Below are 26,044 nucleotides of genomic sequence, written 5' to 3'. Positions count from 1 at the left end.
TGTAGCAGATGTTCGCTTTGAACTGCTGACCTATAATCCAACGCTTTCCTAAGACCACCACCAGGGTTCTCAATTGAGAAGCGATTTTTACAGTTAGAATATTATCACCCATTCTTTAATGCTGTTTGCGTGTCTTGATTCTTAATATTTCAAGAGCCATTACTCTTTTTAAATAGTAAGCACTTACCCCCCCCCAAAAAAAAAACACCCTGCTTTTGAGTCAATTCCAACTTCAAATGACCCTATCAGACAGGATATGAAGGTCTCAGAGTGTGTTCAAGGCTGAAATCTTTATGGAAGAATCATAGATCTTATAGTTAACAGCCAAAATGCTTAAAGACTATGCCACTCAAACTAAAAAAAAAAAAAATCACTACCATCAAGTCAATTCTGACTCACAGCAACCTTAAAGCACAGAGTAGAACGAGCCCTGTGCCATCAGTATCTCTCATCCCTCTGATAGGGATGTCTACCTGTCTGAGGGAACTAATCATAATGTGGCATGGCACCTTCTAAGTTGTTAACTGCCCCTCCCCCTCCCTTGACAATTTGATCCCAGCTGACACGAGGAGCCCTTCACCAAAGTGACCTTCAAGATACCCACCTAGAAAAGATAGCACAGGTTCATTGGCATCAGTCAGGCTCTCTACCAGGCTGTCTGGCCACGCTGGCCAGCAGTCTGGATGCCCTGCAAGCCAGAGTCTGTGCTGGTCCTGTTGCTTGTCACTATAGCCGTGGACTCATACAGTATTTGTCCTTTTTTTTATTGACTGACTTCACTCAGCATAATGCTTTCCAGATCGTGCCATGTCAGGAGGTGTTTCATAGTTGTTTTCTTAGGAATGTGCAATATTCTATTGTGTGTATGTACCAAAGTTTTTTTTTTAATCTATTCTCTACTGATGGGGATTTAGGCTGTTGCCAGCTTCTTGCTATTGGAAACCCCAGCATTGTAACTCCACAGACAGTAGAAGACCTCATCTTTTTGCCATGGAGAGTACAAGGCCCACTCCTCCATTAGGGCCCTTGACAGAATCACTCATTCACGCATACACTGTCCTTTGTAAATTCCAACTGATTCCCACCATATAGAATAGAGTAGAATTATCTCTATGAATTACCTAGGTTGTAAATCTTTACAGGAGCCTCATCTTTCACCTGCGACTTGGTTGATGGTTTAGAACAGCCCAAATCATAACCTACCACTGTTCTAAGGCGAATGAGAAAGCAAGCAAAAGCTCGTGTTTGAACGTCAATTTTAATTATGTTAAGAATAGAATTAAATCTTGTTGAAATAGAAACATGCTTTCTTTCACCATTACTTTTTCTTTCTAAAAGTAATGTTTGGGTTTTAAGAATATAGATGAGATTATAGATATGAAAATTTTCACAAGTGTAAAGTAATTTTCAAGGATCCCAAGTAGCTTACTGGCTTATATGTTGGGCTGATCGCCGCAAGTTCAACAGGTAGAATTCACCAACAGTTCTACAGGAGAAAGATTGTGTTTTATGCTCTCAAAATGAGTTCCAACCTTGCAAACGCTCACGGGTAGTTCTACTCTAGAGTGTCACTAAGAGTTGGAATTGACTTGTGAGCTTGTTTGTGTGTGTGTGTGTGTGTGTGTGTGCAAGGTCATTGAAGGAAAACAATTTTTCTTTTTGTTTTCATGTTTTCCATAATCCAGAATAGGCAATTCTATAAAAACAATAGCCAGGTGAATCGTTTCTTAAGGGTATGGCAAAGGAGGCTGGGGAAAACGGAGAGCTAAAACAATGAGCACAAGAAAAGAGGAAATGTTCTGAAATGGACTGTGGTGATGATTGCACAACTCTTTTTAATATGATTGAACTATTGAACTGTAGGTATGAGTTCTATTACAACAATACTGCTCAGGAAAGGAAACAATGGAAAATAAAGGTGGCACAATAGAACAATCGCAACGGTCTCCGTTTGCCATTCCCTTTAGAAAAAGCACTGAGTTCAGAATTGCTAAAATCTTTGGCACAGGTTGCCCCAGTGAAATGGCATCACCTAAATCGCAAGATGTATTTCTCACCAAGCCTTTTAAACAGCCTGAATAGAAGAAAATCCCAAGAAAGAGCTATTATAATTGAAAAGGTATTCTGTAGATCTATGTCATTCGTGGAGACATAACACTTGGAATCAGTTGAAAACATCATGTTCATAGAGTTCACTGATTTTCTGGCTTTTTTTTTCTAAGCAACTGAGTTTAGGCTTGGTGGAAGATTTTGAGAACAGAAGAGTGTACACCATTTGTGTAACAGACATAAGACTTGATGGTTCCTCTTAGTTCTCCAAGCTGGTTATAGAAGTGCAGGCCTACTAACTAATCACAATTCATGAAAAGTCTATGATTTACAAGCATTTCTTTGTATAAATGGAAATTGGCAACTTAAATCATATAAGTAAATGTCTTGATACTAAATTTTGCCTGGAATAAATAGATACCTGTAATAAGTGAATTAGTTAACTTGAAAAATGAAAGAAAAAAAATCTCCACCAGGTTAGTTTGCTCCTATGGATAAGATGATGGCAGAAACTTCAGCAATAACCCCGATGGGGTGTGGGATGGGGAGAGAGAGGCATCTCCAGAGTTGTAATTGAATTATTATAGTTAATTTCATCTTTCAACATAACCTGGCCAGAGTGCCCATGATTCACCCTCAGCATATGTTCAGTAAATGTTTGGTAAATGAATGAAGAATGAGATGAACGAATCAAAATACCAGAAGGATATATTTGCACATTTATAAGGTGGAGTGTTTTACCTATTTCAAGGCTTATGCCTCAAGGGAAGGAATAAAAAATTCTACAAATGCTCTCCTGTGGAATATTATCCTAATGGAAGTAGTAACTGAAGATCTAATCACTCTCATACTAGAGGCACGAGGTACACAATAGGATGATAAATGATGCTTCCTGTACTGGGTCGCATGCATCCAGCCACCCTTGTCAGTTTAACAAGGGCATTTGTTAGTTGCATGACTTTTTAAAAGTAATTTTTGGGGGGGTCTTTTACAAATCTTTTAACAATCCATCATTCAAATGTATTAAGCACACATGTACGTATATGCCCTTCAACATTTCCAAAACCATTTCTACTTGTGCCGTTAGTATCAGCTCCTTTATCCCCTCCCTTCTTTATCCTTGATCAATTATATATTACTGCTGTTTCCTGCCTTACACTGCCCGTTGTCCCCCTTCACCCACCTTTATGTTGGAGATGTCCGCGCCTTGGGCCATCCCCAGGAGCCTTGGTAGCTTAATGGATTATTGTCAGTGCAAGGTATTCTTTTATTTATTTTATTTAGTAGTTCATTCAACGACACGATAGTCCTTTGGAGTGAAATGATACAAAGTTCAACTTTCTTTCCTACTGTGAACCCCACAGCTAAGTAGCTCTTATATTGCGATGGGATGAGTACAAATGATATAGAAGCATTGGGGTAAAAAGTGTTTAAAAATATAACTAAGTATTGACTATATGTTATTGTTAGGTTCCTTTGAGTCTGCTGTCTTACAATGACCCTTTGTGCAACCGAAGGGAACATTGCCAGGTCCTGCGCCATCTTCACATTTGTCTGTTTGAGGCCATTGCTGCAGCCACTGTGTCATTCTTGTCGAGAGCCTTCCTCGTTTTCTCTGCCCCTCTACTTCCCTGAGCACGGTGTCCTTCTCTGGGGATTGGTCTCTCCTAACATTTCTAAAGTACGTGAGACACAGTCTTGCCACTTACATCTCTAAGGAGCATGCTGAGTGTACTTCTGACAAAACAGATTTGTTCATTCTTTTGGCAGTTCATGGCACTTTCAATATTGTCAGCATCATAATTCAAATGCATATTCTTCTTTGATCTTCCTTACCCTACTCAGGTTTATCCAACTGCACTTTTGAAATTAGAAATTGCATTTCTATTATTATCCAGCTGCTTGGAAGGAAATGAAATAAACTAAAGATACTATATCTGATAAAAATTTCAACCATACACTTGTTAAACTCTATATATCAAATGTGTTACCAAAATTGTAATATGATTTTCCTTCATGTATGTTGATAATTAGCCATTTAAATAAAAATGTTTATAATTAAAATTAGATCAGATTTTCAATGAATTCTTAAAAGTTGATGAACTACAATTTTTAAAATGGTTTACTATCATTCAAAATTAACTTGAACTACATGCTGGAATTACGGAATGTATCCATAAATAACCACCTAACAGGGTAACAAGCGCTCCCATATATTTATGATTTGTGGAAAGTTGCCTATTAAGTAACTGCCCTTGATTACAAACACAATTGAATTCAGTATCTCCTAGTAGTTCCCTATGCCTCCAAAACATGGAGTAGTCTATATAAAGCAACTAAATGTATTATTTTAAAAATTACATGTCTGAGACAGATGGGTGCTGTGGGCTAAGTGACAAGCATTTCAACTGAAACTTCGAAATAACAATGTGCTTGTATTTAGTCAAAAGCAGTCCAAAGTCAAAGATGGCTTTGAACAATCCAGGCAAGTTTCCCAGTCACTTAGGCCTCTTTATTCCAACCATCTCAATTACTAATCTGACAATTTAGGTAAAGGCACTGAGCATGAACTGCAAAATCAAGTTTGAACCCATTAGTGCCTCTGCTGGAGACCCATCAGGTTGTCTGCTCCTGGAAAGATGTAAGGTCCCCGCAACCTAAAGAGGTCATCCTACTCTTTCATAGATCATTTGTATGAATTGGAATCAACTTGATGATAGTGATTTCAGTCACTTACTTGATTTGGGGCTTTCTATTTAAGTAACTGGCAGCAATGTTGGCCATTCATCCAAACTGCAGAACATCCCATTGCCAGTGTGCAAAGAATTTAAAGACCATTAAGATGCCATTTGGCTTTAAGAAACTATCTATTTTTCCTTTGAAGAAATCTCTATACCCAACTTTCTGGCTGTAGAATAACTGAAGCAATTGTTGCTAGGTACAGTCAAGTCAGTTCTAACTCTTAGGAACCTTGTGTATAAAACAAAACACTGCCTGATCTTTTACCATCCTCACAATTGTTCTTGTTTGAACTGATTGTTACCTGGAAATGTGTAGGGGATTCATATACTTTAACCTGTCAGAATACAAACTATGAAAAATGTTTTTTAATTTGGCAATTAAAAATGACAATCTTCAAATTCCATATCCTTAAATCGAATTTCTATGTTTTGAGCTTGCATTTAATCATACCGTAATTCCAGAAAAATTAGTTTTTATATGATTCTCATGAAGAGATCATTGAAGATATGTGTACTATAGCAAAGTCACCATGACATTTTCAATTTTCTTAAAATTTCTTCTGAATAAGCCCCCAATGTTTTCCCTGTTTCCTTTGAGAAAATCTGTCAAGATTATCCCTTTGGAATTCCCCCAAATAGTTGTCATAACCTTCTGACATGATCACTCTGACTTGAATTTAAATAGTCCAGTAGATCTTAAGAGGAGCCGTGGTGATGTAGTGGGTTATTCATTGGACTGCTACCACAAGGTCAGCAGTTCTAAAACACGAACCACTAGAAATCTGAATGGTTTAACACAACATTTATTTTGGTGCACATAACATCTGATGTGGCGTGCCAGAGGTTGTCTGGCATCAGGTAAACCCAGGATTCCAACAGCTTCCAGCAGGTGGTTCTGACATCTCAACACGGGTGTTTATGTTTGCTGCCAAGTGGAAGAGATCTGGTAATGGCATCATGGCTTTCAAATGCTTTTACCTGTAAGAGACAAATACTGGTTTGGTTCATAGTTCAGTGGTATGGGCTCGCCCTGTGGTACGAGATGTGGATAATCCTGTTTCATTCTCCTGTTCTCTTTCTTTTTAAGGCGTGCTTATAGTGTTTCATGGTCAGGGTCCTTCTTGTTATCAGTTGACAGACATTAAAGAGTACTGAAAAGAAAACTTAAGAGGCAGAAGGCCGGCTTCAGGGTGGTAGGCATGGAATAGTGTGTTCCAGGCAAATTCAGACCAGGGCTCTAGTCTCAGCTCCGTCACACATTCTTATGGACTCCAGAGCCATAGAGGCTGTATGAACTCCTGAAACGTTGCCGAGATAATTCTTAAACCTTACAACAAAACCGTAGTGTTACTAAATTCGTAAGCATTATATACCTTAAGCATTATGTTCTTTTAAAATCTTTCTATATGGGATTAAAATGACAAGAGCAACTCAGAAAGATTGGACAGGAATCTTAAGGGGTGTTGAGTTTACTTACCTGAGAAAGAACAGCCCAGAGAAAAAGGAGGGTAAAGAATGGCTGCGCAGCTCAAAGAAGGTGATCAATGTCACTGAATTGTGCATGGAGAAACAGGTGAGGTCGTGTAGGTTTCTGCTGTGTATATCCTCAACAGAGAAGTTATTTTTTAAAAAGTGAACGTGTATTTCCTACTAAAGTATCTTCAACTGTGAAATGAATTTGATTAACCCTTGATAAGCCCTCTCTCATAGGACTGTTATTCTATGTGTAGTATTAAAAACAAAAACATTGGCAAAATGCCTGGCCTATCTTAGCTCTTTAATGAATGTGAGTTCTTACTAAGATTATGTCTTCCCCAAACTCTACTACCCTCTGTGTGTGTGTTTTAAATATAGGATGTTGTAGAGGACACCAAGTGCTTTCTGAGACAGAAGAGCAAATCAAAATTACTGCTTACAAAGTAAAACTTTCCCTTCATTCTAAAGCACCACTGTTTCCATTTCACCATCACCTGAACTTTAAATTATGCCAAATTATACTCAAAATACCTTAATTAAAGTATCCCTTGAATGCATTGTGGTCTCTCTCAGATCCATCTAATATTGGCATTACAATGTCTTCTGGGAATCTCACCTCAAAAGAGTATCACTGCTAATGCTCAAAGTCTTTGGAAATGATGTGAATGTAGAATCTAGTTACAGGAATGTGTGTAACTTCACTGAGGCAAACATGCAGGAAAGTATTCCTATTTTTACTTCTGATACCAAAGTAACCAAAAGAAATCGTTCTTCATTCATACTTTTTCTCTCAACTATGAGACACAGTATCTGGAAGTCTGATCTCTGGTCATCAGTCCCCCACACACCTACTCCCATGTTCCTCTTTAACTTGAAATTAAAACCTGCCTCACCTCACAGAATTTTTATTTGACATTCTCAACTGGACCTTCCCCCTACCCCTACTCACATCCACCAATTTCTGCAGACTTCTTCAGACTTGAGACTTATTTCTTGAAATATACTTACCATTGCACTTACATGCTGGTGCTTCCATATGCTAATATCCTATGGGCAGAGCGTGGAGCATGGTTATTCTGGCATTCCCAGTACTAGTGGATTTGAAGAGGTGGATAAATTCTCATACGATATTTGAAGAATTAATAAGTCAGTAAGAAGTCTCATTTATTAAAGTAAATTTTCCTTAAATTCATGAATACACTAATCAAACTCAGGCACTGATATCTTAATTTTACAGAACAAAGTACTAAGAGGGATAAAGAAAGCCAAAAAATGACCATCTTTTGCATTTAACTTGATTTATCTGAGTATTCTGAATGCTCAGTGTTCCACAGGTCTAACACACTCCCTGTCTAAAGGCTAGCCTACCTTGTCCCAGATCACAGTAACCGTGGGTTCTCGATTGTTTTACAAAATAGCAACACTCTTATCCTTAAGCACACTAAACAGCAAGAAATGTGTGAACAAGACCATGCATCCACTTAGATTATAAAGGTACTTAACTGCTATATGAAAAGTAACATTTGACTTTCCTCCTGCCCTACTACCATGCTTCATCACCACCTGGGCTAGAGTATACCTCTTCTCTACGCAATCAAGGGAGATGGAGGAAAGAGCTAGGAGTCAAAGGGCATTTATGGAGGTTTAGACAAAGGCATGTACATGCAAATATATATATGAGGATGGGGAAATAGATCTATGTGTCTATATTTATAGGTTAAGTATTAAGGTGGCAGAAGGACCTTGGGCCTCTACTCAAACACTCCCTCAATGCATGAATACTTTCTTTTATTAAATTGGAACTCTATGATGCTCACTCTCCCGACACAACTGCTGAAGCCAAAGTGGGTGAACAAGTAAATATGGTGAAGAAAGCTGATGGTGCCCGGCTATCAAGAGAGATAGTGACTGTGGTCTTAAAGGCTTGAAGATAAACAAGCGGCCATCTAGCTCAGAAGCAACAAAGCCCACATGGAAGAAGCACACCAGCCTGTGTGATCGAGTGGTCCCGAAGGGATCAGCTATCAGGCATCAAAGAACAAAAAATCATATCATTGACTGCACACCTCCATGATAGGATCGCTGAAGACAAATGGGTGCATAAACAAATGTGGTGAAGAAATCTGATGGTGCCCGGCTATCAAAAGAGATAGTGTCTGGGGTCTTAAAGGCTTGAAGGTGAACAAGCGGCCATCTAGCTCAGAAGCAAAAAAGCCCACATGGAAGAAGCACACCAGCCAGTGCGATCACGAGGTGCCAAAGGGACGAGGTGTAAGGCATCATGCAAAAAAAAAATGCGTGTGTATATGTATATATATGTGTGTGTATGTATTAATATATATATACATACCATATTGAATGAAGGGGCAAGTGCAGAGTGGAGACCCAAGGCCCAAGTGTTGGCCAATGGAGATCCCCTCATAGAGGGGTTTAGGAGAGGAGATGGGTCAGTCAGGGTGCAAGGTAGTACCGATGAAGAACACAGCTTTTCCCCAGATCCTGGATGCTTCCTCCCCCCCATTACCATGATCCAAATTCTACCTTGCAGGGCTGGATAGGGCAGAGGTTGTACACTGGTACATATGAAGCCTGGAGGCACAGGGAATCCAGGGTGGATGATACCTTCAGGACCAAGGGTGTGAGGGGCGATGCTGGGAGAGTGGAGGGTGAGTGGGTTGGAAAGGGGGAACTGATTACAAGGATCGACATGTGACTTTCTCCCTGGGAGAGGGACGGCAGAGAAGGGGGGGGGGGGAGGGAGACTCCGGATAGGGCAATATATGACAAAATAACGATGTATAAATAACCAAGGGCACATGAGGGAGAGGGGAGTGGGGAGGGAGGGGGAAAAAAAAGAGGACCTGATGCAAAGGGCTTAAGTGGAGAACAAATGCTTTGAGAATGATTGGGGCAGGGAATGTATGGACGTGCTTTATACAATTGATGTATGTATATGTATGGATTGTGATAAGAATTGTATGAGCCCCTAATAAAATGTAAAAAAAAAGAAAAGTAACATTTGAAAATTGACCCCATAAAGGGCTAAATCTCCGAGCTACCCATAAACAACAGGAAAATATAGTTAAGTACACTATTTTCATTCCAGCTCCACCCTTCACTACTTATAAAGTTTTCAAAAAATAAAGTGAAGATTGTGTCTCAAACCTTCCTGCTGTTGGGCACAGCTGCTGGAAGTGGCACCGGGACTCTCCAAGGACATGGTGGTGGCACTAGTGTCAATGCTGGCTGCAGCTAGAGCTTGGGCTCGCTCTGCTTCCTCTTTTAGAGCATCTGCATACTGAACTGGGAAACAATCTGGGGCACCTCCATAGGTCTTTGATAAAAACTCGAGGAGCTTCATCTTGCTGATTTCAGTGTAGGTTCTTGGACCCCACACAAACTCGTAACATGGAGGATCTGTATTTGGTAGCTGCTTGTACTCTACGTAATTTTCCTGAACCAACTCTCCCGTGATGAACTTAAATGGTTCCCCATAGATGAAGTGTTTTTTCCCAGAATATATGCCCATCTTATTGAGCACGTGCCACACTTCTTCTTCAGTGGCACGGTTGCCTTTCAGGAAGATTATACCCAAAAGAAGAATCAAAAGGCCAGTCTTTGGCATCCCTTGTGTTTCACTCAGCATGCCATCATAGGTGAGACCGAGTTTAATGATGATCGTGTAACAGTGGTTGGTGGGATCTACTTCCTTCACTTCAAGGCCAAATACTATCTCCAAGCGTTCGTTGGCTTTCTTCAGGATCTCAGCGAAGTTATCTTTGTACTCCTTGATGACATTATTCAGCATGTCTTCTACAGTGATTGGCTCTTTATTTTGATACTTGAACAGCAGAAAATTCACCAACACAGCCACTTTCTCCTCTATGGGTGACAGGAAAAAGTTTTCAAGGACTAGCTGGGACAGTAAGGCGTTTGCACTGCCCTCTTCCAGGTCATCTTCCTCAGATTCGGTCTCTTCAATGTCTGCCAAAGAGGAAAAAGCATATCCACCTTGCAGACCCAGGGAAGCACTGAGCAGCTCTACAGTAGAAGTCTCCTCTGCAGTGGTCTCCTCCACAGAAGACTCCTCCTCAGTGGCCTCGCCATCATAGCTGGCAGTTGTAGACGAAGAGGAAGAAGAGTCCTCATCCAAAAATTCAGGTAGTAGTCCATTCATTTCCAGATTTTCCAGAGATACAGAAAGGGGCTCTTCAGGAAGGAAGCGAGGGCTCTCTCTTTCAACAGGCATGATGTCCTATGTAGGTGTCAGGTGCGAGCTTGGAAAGAAGAGAGAAACAAGCAAGCCCACACCTAAAGGAGAGAGGGGAAATGTGGACTTAGATGGTAAGCTAAACTGTAGCAGCTTTGACAAAGGCTATCTACCAGACTTCTCTTAAGGGACAATACTCTAGGGTCTCACAAGTTTCTTATCTTTCTAGTCAGCCTTCTCCATAATAAACTGAGGGGCCTTTCCATGGCTCACTGCAGGGAAGGCAGAATCAGTTGCCATGGCTTGGCAATGGATAGTCCCTTCAGTTCTCAATCTGGTTCCTCACCTTTTAGGAAATGGGTCCTTCTGCTTCTGATACTCTGAAGCGACTCCTTTCAGAGCAAGCCTTCACCTTTCCTGAGAAATGATGGGAGAAAGGGAAGAAGAATCTAATCCAGTTTTCCTTGCTCTGAGACTACCAAGGCTGACTGCAGAAGCTAGATGCCACAGCCCACCTGATCTGGGGTGGCTGGTACTCTGATTCCACTCAAACTCCTTAACTGAGAGTCCTACTGCTGGAGTGGTATCACTTTATCAATTATAAGCCTGGCCTATCTAACACCTCTGAGGCAAGAATGAATGTGCCCCTCAGCCTGCCAGCCTTACTAAATATTGTTCAGGGGCAGTTCACAACTCTCTGTGTCCCCATTATGATGAAGTTACAGATCTCTTAGTCCCCATCCAGAATCTTGATACTTGGCAGGACCTGAGAGTTCACCTCCTACGGTAATTTGTACCATTGACTAAGGTCATCAGACTCCTAAAGACAATATAAGGTATATTATTTCTGACCCCGTCTGCCTAGGACATTTCAGGGCTGACATCAATGTTGTAGTTCTAATCTGTTATAGCCCTTCTATTCTGAAGTAGGTCCTCACTCAGATCCTCACCTATACTCCTGCAGATGGGAATCTACTCTCTATTAGCCTGAGGCTTATCTCCTCAAACTAAAAAAATCATCTCCCTCAGACACTTGATTTGGAAGTGATGAGCAGTATCAGTCTGATAAGTCTACCCCAGGGCACGTTGGAATGATGAGAGCAGGGTTCGACTTTGTTCTGTTAGGGGTCACAAAGTTCCACCTTTATTTCCTTTCTTACTGGCAGTGCCTAAGACTTTCTCCTGACTTGAACTTTCCCATTCACAATAAGGCGTCCACAAACTAACTGGGGCATTACTGGCTGAGTGATGGGGCATCTCATCTAGCCATTGCTCAGTTTCTCCTTGGAGTCCATCTGTTCTATGGGACCACTCTTTTCTGGGATGGCAATTCCCTCATTTCTATTACTATATTATTTGACTATTGGCAGGACCTGGGATGAAACCTTTAGACTTAACTGACATGCTCTCTATTTAGACCAAAGTCTTCATCAACCTTAAGACTACCAGGAGAAAGTTTTAAGAACAGCGCAGAACTCTTTGTAGCCTCCACAGTTCGGAGATGGGTGGCCCCACAGCCCCAACTCCATGCCTTACTTTGACCTCTGGGATCGGGGACACCTTCTCTTGTCTGATTGTTGCATGCTCAAAATAAGATCTCCCTTTGCAATTAAGACTGTGAAGAAGGGAGTGGGCAACTATTCTATCCACTTTAGAGTCACTGGCTCCCAGTGTCCCAGGGGTCTTTGGGACCACACACCTCAGATAACAGATGTGTTCTCCTGGATGGGCTTTGGAGTCTTACTTAGGCTCGTCTGAAGTTACCTACACAGAACGAATGTTTCACTTGCAGGATACCCCAAGAAATAAAACCAAAACACCCCAAACAAACAAACAAAAACCCCTCACTGCCATCAAATCAATCTTGACTTAAAGCGGCCCCTTGTGGATTTGAGGCTGTTAACTGTTTATGAGAGTAGACAGCCCAGTCCTTCTCACGCGGAGCTGCTGGTGGTTTCGAACTGCTGATCTTGAAGATCGCTGTTCACGCATAACCACTGCATCACCAAGGCCTTGGTAGGAAGAATTAAAGGTCACCTATAATTGAAATCCTTGCTAGGGGAATCCCAGGGCTACTGGAAGGACTGGGCGAGACTGACTAAGGAGAATGAGTTTAGGATTAGTGGTCCTTGCAGGCTTAAATAGAATTTCTTACCTTGATTACTAGCAGGTCCTTGAGCTCCCCCCTCTGGTAACGTGGCTAGAATCTCCTGAAACAAGAACAAACACCTTTCTCAGACTCTCAAGGTAGAAGTAATTCCAGCAGACCCTGACTTGCAGGGCCCACGAGGGTAAGAAACAGGCAATCACAGCAATGTGTATCTCCTTCCTGTGTTCTGTTGCCTGTGGACTCAACTCCACCTTGAAACCCTGCTGGGCCGGGACTCCTCCATCCAGGGAACACAGACTACGGCCTCAGACCAAGGGTCCCCCTCTCACAGAATCCCAAAGCATAAATCTCCTCCCAACATCTGGCCATCCAATGGCTGGGATCTCCCAGGGTGTTCAGAAGGGACTTCCCCTTCCATCCTTTCCACCTCCCCTCCATGCGTCCCCCTTCCCTCCCCCTCTCCCACCCCACCAACCCCCACCCCCTGTGCCAACTTCAACCCCTCCCCCACTCTAGTCATCCACCCCTCCCCCACTTGACTCCTCCACCCCTCCCCCACTTGACTCCTCCACCCCTCCCCACACCCCTCCCCCACACTACTCCCCACCCCTCCCCCACTTGACTACCGCCACCCCTCCCCCACACTACTCCCCACTCCTCCCCCACTTGACTACCGCCACCCCTCCCCCACACTACTCCCCACCCCTCCCCCACTTGACTACCGCCACCCCTCCCCGACTCTCCTCCCCTCACCCCCCACCGCCACCCTAAGTAGCAGGTGTCCTCTATCACTAAAAGAGCCTTCCAGGTGACTGTACCCTAAAGGTTAACGCCTGAAATAAGGCACGCAAAGTGGGAGTAAGGGAAAGCATTTCGGTCGTTTAGGCCCAGGCTTCCAAAGGCCGACTACATGGGGCAGAATATTTTACGGTACTTCTCCACCCCGGGGTGCGTAGTCCCTCGTACCCCATTCAGTATCTGTACCTTGACTCCTGCAGGGTCTGGAATTCTTCTCCCTTTAATGAACTGCGATTGAGCTCCACAGTACAAGGCCCGTGGCTCTCCGCCCTTATGCCTGACTCTTCCGCGGGTACATGATTACCACAAGTAACAAAAGGTCACAGGCACGGACCTTATCTTGGGGTTCCCTCTGGTCTGTGGTAGGTAGCTTTGTCAGTCTCCACTCGATGTCCTAGCTCGAACACCCCCAGAATGCGTAGGAATTATCCCTTGCTGCCGTCTGAGGTTCTGCGCCCTCAAACAAATTTCCTACTTGAGGATTTCCTGTGTAGACATTAGCGGAAGTACCCTCTGACCTTTGCTGCAGAGTTCCCCATTGGCTAACAGCAGGGGCGGGGCTAATGGAGCAAACTCCATTTTTGAAATGGGAAACTGAAACTGAATGCATATTAATGTTCACATTCAGACTTTTAGTTTCCATACAAATGCTCTCATAAAAGAAAGCAGAAGAAATTGAAGCATCGATAGTCAGAAAAAAGTTTCTGCAATTAACACATAGACAGTATGTGAGGTAAACTTGGGGGAGGAAACTCATTTAATCAAAAATAAGTGTATTTAACTACTACTTGGTGTAGGTTCAATATACAAAAATATACTTTGAAATTTATGTTTCAATGTTAGTTTTTCTGACAACAAACAGTATGACGGTTTAATTAGTTGAAATAAGGCCTGAAGATTATCATGCAATAGTTCACGTACTGCAGAATAATTTAACCTCATTTTGTTAAAAAAAAATCTATGGGAAAAATTTTAAATAAATCGTGAGAAGCCTGCATTCATGGAGAAAAAACGCGGTTCATGAATAGGCAGATTTAATATGTTAAACTAGTTAATTATCCTTAAATTTACTCTTTAGATTTACTGCGCTCCCAGTCTAAAAGTAAGGGTGCTTTTATGTGCCACGAATGAGGCTGTCTCTACATGAGTGAATGTGAACTTGGGGATACTGGTTCTTAAAACATAAACAGAACTGTAAAGGTCAGCTGCAATTACTACACTTTAAAGGAAAAAAGGATTAAAGTGTTTATTCCGTTATTTAATAATTATTAATAAAATTAACTTCTATGAGCTGATTTCGACCCATAGTGACCCATAGTTGAACAAGATAGAGTTACCCTTTTGGGTTTCTGAGACTCTAACTTTATGGAAGTAGAAAGCCTAGTTTTTATGCCAGAACAATTCATGATAGTTTTATTCATAATTAATAATATTAATATCTATCAAATAGTTAACAATACAATTAATATATTAGCATTACTATGTACATATATTTAATCACTTTATTGGGGGCTTGTACAACTCTTATCACAATCTATACATACATCCATTGTATGTCAAGCACATTTGTACATTTGTCGCCTTTATCATTCTCAAAACATTTGCTTTCCACTGGAGCCCTTGGTATCAGCTCCTCATTTTCCCCCTCCCTCCCCACTACTCCCTCCCTCATGAACCCTTGACAATTTATAAATTATTATTGTTTTGTCATATCTTACACTGTCCGACATCTTCCTTCCCTCACTTTTCTGTTGTCTGGCTCCCAGGGAGTGGGTTACATGTAGATCCTTGTAATCGGTTCCCCTTTTCTACCCCACCTTCCCTCCACCCTCCTGGTATAGCCACTCTCACCACTGGTCCTGAAAGGGATCCTCTGTCCTGGATTCCCTGTGATTCAGGTCCAATCTGTACCAGTGTACATGCTCTGGTCTAGTCGGGTTTGTAAGGTCGAATTGGGATCATGATAGTGGCAGGGATGAAGCAATTAAGAACTAGAAAGTTGTATGTTTCGTTGTTGTTACACTGCACCCTGACTGGATCGTCTCCTCCCCGCGACCTTTTGTAAGGGGATGTCCAGTTGCCTACAGATGGGCTTTGGGTCCCCAAGCTGCACTTCCTCTCATTATCACATATATGATTTTTTGTTCTTTGACGCCTGAAACATTACTTTATTGATACTACTGATTAATACTGTTATTAATTATTATATTATTAGCTATTTTTCCATTATTTTTTGATGATTCCTGCACCATTCAATATTTTTCCATGGAATCTTTCAACATTACAAGTGGAGGCTTGAATTTTTCTTTTCCATTATTTGTTTGCTACTTACTGATACGTTCAAGGTACTATACTGGGTACCAAGCACTCCCACCATCCTCAAGGAGGTGGTTTACTCTAGTGGAAGAGATTGCTGTATTTGAAATGGAGGTAAATTATTTAACAGGAAACTTTCCACAAGTCTTATCTATATATGGGAATTCCTAGTTCAGTGGATATTTCTTGACACAATCCTTAACTCTAGCATGTAGTCCAAGTTAGCTTTGCATATACTTAGGCCAATTGCATTGTAAAAACTTGTCCTTAATTCTTCACCTTTTAACACTTGATTTCAATTCTCTTTTACTTAATTGTTACTGCAACATGTTTATTTAAAGGTATAATTGTATTAGGTTGGGTTGTCTAAAGAAACAAATCCACTGACACTCATATGTATAAGAAAGAGCTTTATATTAAGAAGACATCCCAACCCATTCCAACTGAAGCCCATAAATCTGATGCTAATCCACAAGTCCCTCATCAGACTCATGTAGGTACGTGCCAGTGATGCAGAAAGGTGAACTGGGAAGCAGGAAGATCAAAGACCGGTGTGTACAGAGTTGAGTGGATCCAAGGGCAATGGGACCATGGAATGTGCACTGGCAATTCTCAAGCAAAGTTCCAGTAGGCAGGAAGATTCTTATTTTTATTTGTAAACAATTTTATATATGTGATACTATAATTGTGCATAAGCCATTGCATTATAAGAGTGACTTAGATGTGGGTTCTCCATAGGAAAGAATATTGAATTGTTTATAATTTTATTCAAAAGTGTTTATTATCAATAGTGTTGTTGCATGAATGACTGAAAAAAGGAATGCCTTGGAATGATGCTCCTAGCTCTTGTTTTATGATATATAAAGTATTTGCAAAGTAGCTGCAGATCCTTGAACAGTGCTAGATACTACACTTCATATATTACTGATAACTTATTAAATTTCAGGTTGAAATCCTTGAGTATGAGTCACTTTATCTTGACTTTCCAAAAATTCTTGTGGATATCAAAATACACTGGAATGCTCAGTTCTGTTGTATACAAAATGGATTTGAGTTTCTTCATTTTGGAGGTCTTAAACCACATACAAGCCTGCAAATAAGCAGGGAAGATAAGGGGAGGGGAGGTAATGCTTTTAACATTTACTTTCCAAAACAATAGTATAGATGTATGCATTTAGACTCCATATATCAAAAGAAAAAAGGGAGAGGCGGACTCACCAATGCATTTGATTTGTATATTTCATTGGCCACATTATTATTTAATTGGTGAAAGGTAATAGTAACAGATTTCATGCTCAGTGTCTTCTGTTGAATGCTTTCTATATTGAGGAATTTATTGTATTTGAGAGAAAACCATTCCACCGGTAAAATGGATTGATGAAATGCTTCCTTTCCTGAGCTGAGACCAGCAGCTAGTTCCTAAGGGCAGTGCAGGAGGAGTTCCCTTTCCTTTGTTAAACACAATTCCATGAAAACAACTGTATTCCACCCCTTTATCTCCCAAACCAACCTCACTGCCATTGAGCTAATGCCAATTCATAGTGACCCAATAGGACTTGGTACAACTGCCCCTGTGAGTTTACAGACTTCCCCAAATCCTTTTCATCCAGGTTTGATATTTTTAGTTCCTTCAGCCATCGATCATCTGATGCGGGTGACAATAATTCAACCTCCTGCATATTCTTCCCTAGACACAACCTAGTTCAAAAAATATCACTCCAAGTGAGTCAAGCCTTGCGTTTGTGCAGACACAGGTATAACTCAATGGAAAAATGAGAGAGCACCTATTATGCACAAGACATTAATCTCAAACCAAACCCCCAGACCACTCTACAGACCAGAGTAGAACCACCCCTTAGTGTTTCTAAGACTATAAATCTTTACAGTGGGAGACACCTTCATCTCGCTTCCTCCAAGCATTTTATGGGTTTCAACTACCCACTTTTCAGTAAGTAGGCCAATGCTTAAGCTATCACACCACCATAAAATATTGAAGGTAGTTGAAGGCATCTAAAAGGTCTTTAGGCACTTTGAAAGGCAAAATCTGGTGGGACGTTGGCACTAGTGTTTTTTTAAGCTCTCTAGGTATTCAAATGTGGAGCCAAAACTGGGAGCTACTGAGAATTTAAAGACTACATTTTATGCAACAACTTATATAATGTAGCAGATTGTTTCACGTGTGTGCTTGAGCAAAGTTTGAACACATCAGCTGTATTTCTGAAAAACAAAAATTAGAGCAAATTCATCATTTTTCTATTTAAGAGTGTTCCCTATCAAGCATCTCGGTGCATTTTTGATGTTCACTCAATTCAGTATCATTAGGTGGATTTCAACTCATAGTGACCCTCTAGTACAGAGTAGAACTGCTCCCTTTGGATTTCTGAGACTAATTTTTAAGGAAGTAAATAGATAGCCCCATGTTTCTCCTGTGGAGTCACTGAGCTGTGGTATAGTGGTTCAAGCATTGCGCTGCTAACTGTACAGATTTGTGGTTAGTAGCTCAATACATAGCCTTCTATACCACCAAGAATCCATTTGTGTGTGTGTGTGTGTGTGTGTGTGCGTATTGTTGTGGTTGTTCTTTGGTGTCATTTTCCAACCACTATGTGTGTGCCTACTTCCATCAAGCCTGCCTGGACTCATAGCAATTTATGTGTGTAAAGCAGAACAAACCGTTACTGTTCTGGTCCATGCTCACGATGACTGTTGTAGCCCCTGGGTCAAGTGAGGGGTTGCCTCAATGTCACAGACCATTTACTTTATCAGGCATGATACATTCCTTCAGGTACTGTTCCCTCCTGATGGCATGCTGAAAGTCAGCAAGACAGAGTCTTACCATCCTCGCTTGTAAGGAGAATTTTGGCTGAATTTGTCCACAGTATATTTAATATCTTTAAAGCATCACAATTAGACTTCTTTCTTCTTTGTTCATTTTTCACTGTCCAGCTTTTACCTTTATTAAAGAGTATGAAAAATGCCATCACTTAGAGAGGCAAACAGGGTTACCCTTTATCACAACTCTTATTTAATAAAGCCCTGGAAGATTTAGCCAGAACTATTCTCAACTCACCGTCACCTAGTTGATGGTGACCCAAAAGAACAGGGTAGAATTGACCTTGTGAGTTTCCAAGACTATAATTCTTTATTGGGGTAGAAAGTCCCATCTTTCTCTCATGGAGTGGCTCTTGGTTTTGAACTGCTGGGCTTGAGGATAGCAGTCCAATGAGAAAGCACTATGCCACCAGGGCACCTACCCAGCGCTATTAGACATCAAAACAATCAAACAAAAATAAAATACTTAAGAATAAAACTAACTGGCTCATCTCCCCACGATCCTTCTGTAAGGGCATGTCCAGTTGCCCACAGATGGGTTTTGGCTCTCCACTCTGCACTCCCCCTCATTTACAATGTTATGATTTTTTGTTCTTTGATCCCTGATACCTGGTCCCTTCGACACCTTGTGGTCATACAGGCTGGTGTGCTTCTTCCATGTGGACTTTGTTGCTTCTGAGCTAGATGGCCGCTTGTTTATCTTCAAACCTATAAGATTCTAGACGCTATATCTTTTGATAGCTGGGTACAATCAGCTTTCTTCACCACATTTGCTTATACACACATTTTTCTTCAGTGATCATCTTTCCTCTAGTTCTTAAATGCTTCCTCCCCCCACTATCATGATACCAATTCTACCTTACAAATCTGGCTATACCAGAGGATGTACATTGGTACAGATATGAACTGGAAATACAGGGAATCCAGGACAGATGATTGCTTCAGGACCAGTGGTGAGAGTTGTGATACCTGGAGTGTGGAGGGAAGGTGGGGTAGAAAGGGGGAACCAATTACCATGATCTACATATAACCCCTTCCCTGGGGGATGGACAACAGAAAAGTGGGAGAAGGGAGACGTCAGACAGACAGTGTAAGATATGGCAAAATAATCATAATTTATAAATTATCAAGGGTTCATGAGGGGGGGTGGGAATGGAGGAGGAAAATGAGGAGCTGATATCTAGGGTTCATGTAGAAAGCAAATGATTTGAGAATGATGATGGCAACAAATGTACAAATGTGCTTGACACAATGGATATATGTATGGATTGTGATAAGTATTGTATCACCCCTCAATAAAATGATTAAAAAAATAATAAAACTCATCAACCCTATAGGACAGGACTCGTTTATGTCGTTCATGAATAGACAGACTTAATATAATGAAAATATCAATATTACCTAAAGAAAACACTAATTTGATCAAAATCCCAGCACAATTCTTCAAAGATATGAAAAAACAGATAACCAACTTTATATGTAATGGAAAGAAACCCAAGATTAGCAAAGCACTACCAAAAAACAAACAAAATAGGAGACCTCTTATCCCCTGATTTTAAAAACTGATTACACAGCCATTGTAATCAAAGCAGCTTGGTACTGGTATACTGATAGATATGTAGATCAATGTATCAGAACAGATAATTCAGAACTAAATCCAAGCACCTACCAACCAAACAAAACTCACTACCTCCATTTAATGACAAATCATAGCAACTGTATAGGACAGGGGAGAGCTGCCCTTGTGAGTTTCTAAGTCTGTATGTAACTCTCTATAGGAGTAAAAGCTTCGTCTTTGTCTCTCACGGAGTCTGATGGTCTCAAATTGCTGACTTTGCAGTTTGCAGCCTGATGCTTAACCACTATGCTCTCAGAACTCCACAGGCTTTTGCATAACCACTATGCTCTCAGAACTCCACAGGCTTTTGCAGACCCTTGATTCTTATTAAAAATCTGAAACACATTAAGTGAAGAGAAGATAGTCGTTCAACAAATGATGCTGGCAAAATTGGATCTCCCCATGCAAAAACAGGACCCATACCTCAAGCCATGTACAAAAATGAACTCAATATGGATTAAAATTTTAAACATAAAACTAAAAAGTTCATCAGTGAAAAACAGAGACAAATTTAAGGGTCCTGACTCAAGCTAAAAACACACTGACAAACATAAACAAAACACCCACACTATAGAAGACAAAATAAAGGAGTAGGACCTCCTAAAAACACAGTTCTGTACATCAAAAGGCTTTATCAAAAGAGTAGAAAGAGAGCCCACAGACTGAGAAAAATATTTTGGTGAGGCTATATTAGATAAAGGGCTAGTCTCAAAAATCTATGGAAAATTATAATACCTCAGAAAGAACAACATGAATATACAATTAAAATGGGCAAAAGAATGAATAGACAATTCATCAAAGATCACATCTAAGGGGCTAACAATTCTATGAAGAAAGGCTCTCCATCACTAGCTATAAGAGAAATGCAAATTAAAATAATCGTAAGATACGACTTAACCCCAGCAGTGATAGCAAAATAATGATAAACAACAATATCAACACCACCAAAATAACAAATGCTGGAGAGAATTAGGAGAAATTGGAACTCTCATACAATACAATATTCTGGGATTGCAGAATTGTACAGCTACTGTAGTGAACAGTATGGCACTTTCATAAACATATTTGAATAGAAATATCACATTACCCAGAAATCTCTCTACTTAGTATTTACCTCAAAGAAATACAGGACAAAATACAAGCAAACATATTCACACCCACGTTGGGCATAGTGCTAGCCACAATAGCTAAGAGATGGAAGCAGCTAAAATGCTCCACTGTGAAGGAAGGGATGCCTTAGCATGCATGAATGGAATACTGTGCATCTCTAAAAACAATTATGAAACCATCAGCCATTTCATTGACATGGTCAAGTTTGTAAAACCTTATGCTGAAAAAAACAAAACAAACCAAAAAAAAAAACCTTATGCTATGCAAAGCAAGAAAGTCTCATAAAGACAAATACTGCTTGAGACCACTATTATAAAAGGAAAGAAATAAAGCAAGAAAAGTGGTTTTTACACCCAAAGAATCTGACTTTGAAGGCTAAAGGGCAGCCAAGGGGAGAAGAGCAAAGGAAAAGAGAGAAAGGAGGGAGGGAGGGGAAAAGAGAAAAGAAAATAAATTTAAAAGAATTATACCTTATTTTTAAAAAAATAATTTACTATTGGGGGCATTCCACCTGTGTAACCATGAAAGCTAACTTTCTTTTATTTATAATTGCAGACTATGGAACTTTTCTTATGAATTAGGTTTTTTTTTTCATTTTACCCCTGGTGAAAAATGGCAGGTGTTTAAATTGTACTTGGTACTTTCAATATTCTTCACCAGCAACAGAATTCAAAAGCATCACTTTTCTTTCCTGCTCTTCTTTATTTATTATCCAGCTTTCACATGCAAATGAGTTGAAGGAAAATCTAATGGATTAGGTTAGACTTAACAGTTGTCAAATTGACTTCTTTGTTTTGTAATGCTCTAAAGCAGCCTTTTGCATCAGATTTGCCCAGTGCGAGATGCCATTTGATTCCTTGATTGGTGCTTTCATTACCATTGAATTGACTGTTGATCCAAGGATGAACTCCTAGATAACTTCAATTGCTTCCCCAATCATTCTGCTGTTTATTTTTTAACAACGAAAACTAAAAGCAACAAACAGTATTAAAATCGATACCTACTCATAGCAACCTTGTAGGATAGAACTGAAGTCTGCAGTGGGTTTCTGGGTCTGTAAATCTTTACAAGAATAGAAAGTCGCTGGTGGTTTCCAACTGCTGACCTCGAGGTTAGCAGCCTCAATTGCAACCCCAATATGCCTCCTGGTTGCTTGTTTATTGGTCCACATGTCAGAATTTTCATTTTCTTTATGTTGACGTGTTATGCATATTGAAGTCTTTTATCTTCACCAGTAAGTACACTGTTTAAGAGAGATTACACTTTCAATGAGAGGGACTAATTTAATTTATTCCCCTTCCATAGGGTATAATAAGAAAGATATAGCTGTGTATTTGAAGTGTAAGCTTCATTAAATCTGGAGGTGTAGCTTAAATTGACACTGACTAATGAAGTCAAGGAAAAGACTTTAATTATTTTTAGCCCAGCAACAAATAATGGATGTTGAGTATGACCAAAGACTGATCATAGAAACTCTGGAGAACAGCGGGGTCCATACAGCCAGTGCCACCCTGGGACCGATTAAGGCCAAAATGAGATTGGAGGCCAGATGATGGACTTAAACTTGGAGCCATGGGTGGATTTTTGGTGACCTCATGTGTGTCAGAGTAGCACTGTGCTCCAATGGGCTTCAATGGCTGACTTCAAAAGTAGATTGCCAGGTCTTTCTTCTCAGATGCTCTGGGTATACTTCAACATCTAAATTTTGGCTAACAGCTGAATGTGTTAGCCACTTACACCACCCAGGAATTCCTAACTGAATAAACAGCTCTGAAAAAGAAAAGCCCTTTTCCGTTTGACTTTGAGATACTTGCAAATGCTGATGTTAGAACATTCTCCCTGTTTAAATAGTCTTTTTGAATAAACATTCTTCTGAACTATGTCCAGAGTCCCTGGATGGGGACTCTGTTGAAAGCAGGGCCTCCAGTCTTTCAACTGCATACAAATTACTCTGGGATCCTGTGAAAATGCAAATCGTGGTTTAAATGGTCTTCCTTGGGCTAAGGCTTTAAAGGCCTAAGGAAAGGAAGGTAGCAAAATGTAAGATTTGGGCTCCACAGTGGAGACTCTTGTAAGTGAATGGGTCGGTGCTAGGCATGCACACAACTCTCATAGAGGCAAAGGTTACCAAATTTAACTGTAAAACTAAATTTAGAAGTAGTTTGAAGTGTCCCCCAAGATTAAAACAATACTGACTCCATGCATGGAAAATTACTCCACACATACAAAAGAGCTTCAAAAAGTGTTTGTGGGAAAATTCCATTTTATATATATATATGAAAGGCCTTCAGAATTGACTCATGTAAATGAAACTGTTAATTATATATATGAGTATGTGTATATGTATGCACATATAGGTTTGAAAATTGGATAAGTTACTTTTGTGTCAGTTAAATATATATTGCATGCTCCCAGTTACAAGGGGGATTTAAGAGGTTTGTAGAAAAATGGAATGAGAAGATAATGGAAATTTCCCACAAGCGTTTTGAAGCTCCCTTGTGCATATACACACATGTATTAAAAACATGGATAATATATATATATATATACACACATATAGTACACAAAGGAGTGATTGTATACACACATATGTTTCATTATGGATTATATTTCCACACAAGATAAAAGTGGAAACTAGACAGATAAACATAAATAAATAAAATAAAACTAAACAGATAAGCAAAATCATGATAGAGGAAATATAGAAATTAAAAAGAATTTCATTCTTCTTGGATCCACAATGAACAATCACAAAACAGCCGTCACACAACATTTTGCATTGGGGAAATCTTCTGCAAATTATGTCTCTGAGTTGTAGAAAGTAAAGTTGTCACTTTGAGCCCTAAGGTGCATTTGATCCAAGCTAAGGTATTTTCAACTCATGTGCTTGTGAAAGCTGGAAGACCAAGGAGAAGTGATGCATTTGGATTCTTGCGTTGGAGAAAAATGTTGAACATACAAATGACTATCAGAAGAAGGAACAAAAATGGTTTGGAAGAAATACAGCTGGGATGCTCCTTACAAGCCAAGATGACAAGACTTTGTCTCATGGACTTTGGACATGTCATTTGGAGGGACCAGTCCCTAGGAAGAGCATCATGTTTGGCGAAGTGAAAGGTCAGATGAAAAGCCGGAATCAGTCAAGGGAATGAAGTCAAACAGTGACTGTAACATTGGGCTCAATCGTAGCAACACTGGTGAAGATGGGCCATAAGACCTGGTAGGATTTCATTCTGTTGTACACAGGACCACCAAGAGCCAGAACAAACTTGATAGTACCTAACAACAACGGCACATATCAAAATATTACAAAAAATTTAGAATGTAAGTGCAATTGTGGACATTCACTTAAAATATTAGATTTTCCAATATGATGTCAATTTATTTCGATCTTCATTACTCAACACCAAAACTTCATAGTTGCATTGGTTCTGACTCAGAGTGACTTTTTACAGGGTTCCCCAGAGTGTCAGTCTTTATGGGAGCAAACAACCTCATCTTTCTCAAGCAGAGGGGCTTCTGTTTAAAGCTCTGACCTTGCAGTTAGAAGTCAAATGTTTAACCCGCTGCACTGCCAGGACTCCTATTCCCCACAGCCACCCCCTAATTGAGGTATGTGTGAGATACAATTCATTTGGTAGTGTACTCTCTAGAATGTCATTCATTAAGATTCTCCATTATTTTCAGTTGTTAGACCCGGGAAAGTATGGATTTTAAAATTGTTGATGTTTTAAATTCGTATACCTCTGAAAATAAATCGTGTTATAGTAGAACTTTAAACAGCTATTTACTTGAAAAAGAAAAGGCCCTGAATGCCCAAGCAAGCAATCCATATTTGTGTATTTTGCTACAAATGTATTGTAGTTCCCAATAATAAAGATGGATATTTTCCAATAATAATTAGAGTAAAAGAGAAGTGAATCAGTTCTACAAAGGTTGAAATAAACAAGATTTAAGAATGTTTATTTGAACTTATTAACATCCATAATTTATTTAAAATTCACTGGTTTTAATGAAAAATATTGTGCTCATAAATATTTAGACCGAGTTTTTAATTATTACACTTAACGTTCACTTTCGTGTGAACTAGAGGTTTAAAGAAGCAAACTGCTATTTCAGCAGAATATTTCTTCTAATCTAAATTGTAAACAGCAACCCAGCCGTTGATTAGACAATTTTTGTTAAAGTAGCATTAACTAAGGCACTATTGAATTCCATATTTTACATAGTATATTATCATTGAAATATTACACACACATATATTCACATACATGTATGAAAGAGCTTCAAGAAATTCATGGAAAGTTCCATATTTTTTTCTTTTCTTTTTTTAAAAGAAATCATTTTGGGAAGGGCTCTTACAGCTATTATAGCAAGCCATACATGATTGTAACAAGCATATTTGTACCCATTATTTTCAATTCCATTTTCTACAAACTTTTTGAAGCTCTCTTGAATATATTTAATTTAATATTTTGAACAATAATGGCTCTTTTGCTTTTGAAAAAATAAACCTATTCAGATGCTTCAAACCTGTCACTTTTCATGAAGTAAAGTGAGAGCATACAAGGAATGGAAATTCAATAAAGAACTATTGTAAAATAATGAAGCCTCTTACTTTCCCAATACGAAGCTGTGACCAAGGAAATGAAATTTTCTGACTCACCGCAGACAGTTGTCATTGTGAGGTATGCTAATAATCAACTGTACATGCTCCTTCCTGTTCTTAATTTTACATTTTCCAGTTGGAATACTTAATTGGAATTATGTTCTCAAGAAAAATG

The 26,044-nt window shown here is 39.8% G+C and overlaps 1 protein-coding gene across 1 annotated transcript; it reads right to left on the bottom strand.

Moving 5' to 3' along the window:
* Positions 1–9,399: 9,399 nt before the first annotated feature.
* Positions 9,400–10,515, bottom strand: LOC142433280 (melanoma-associated antigen B16-like). The gene has a single exon (XM_075538346.1). The coding sequence runs from the start codon at positions 10,513–10,515 to the stop codon at positions 9,400–9,402; it is 1,116 nt and encodes a 371-aa protein (XP_075394461.1).
* Between the last annotated feature and the right edge of the window lie 15,529 nt (positions 10,516–26,044).

Source organism: Tenrec ecaudatus, chromosome X, assembly GCF_050624435.1.
Source record: "Tenrec ecaudatus isolate mTenEca1 chromosome X, mTenEca1.hap1, whole genome shotgun sequence".
Lineage (NCBI taxonomy): Eukaryota > Metazoa > Chordata > Mammalia > Afrosoricida > Tenrecidae > Tenrec > Tenrec ecaudatus.
This window is presented reverse-complemented; position numbering and strand designations above follow the sequence as displayed.

What these genes read in the sequence shown, in the direction of transcription:
- LOC142433280 (XM_075538346.1), bottom strand. Translation starts at nt 10,515, where the DNA reads ATGCCTGTTGAAAGAGAGAGCCCTCGCTTCCTTCCTGAAGAGCCCCTT.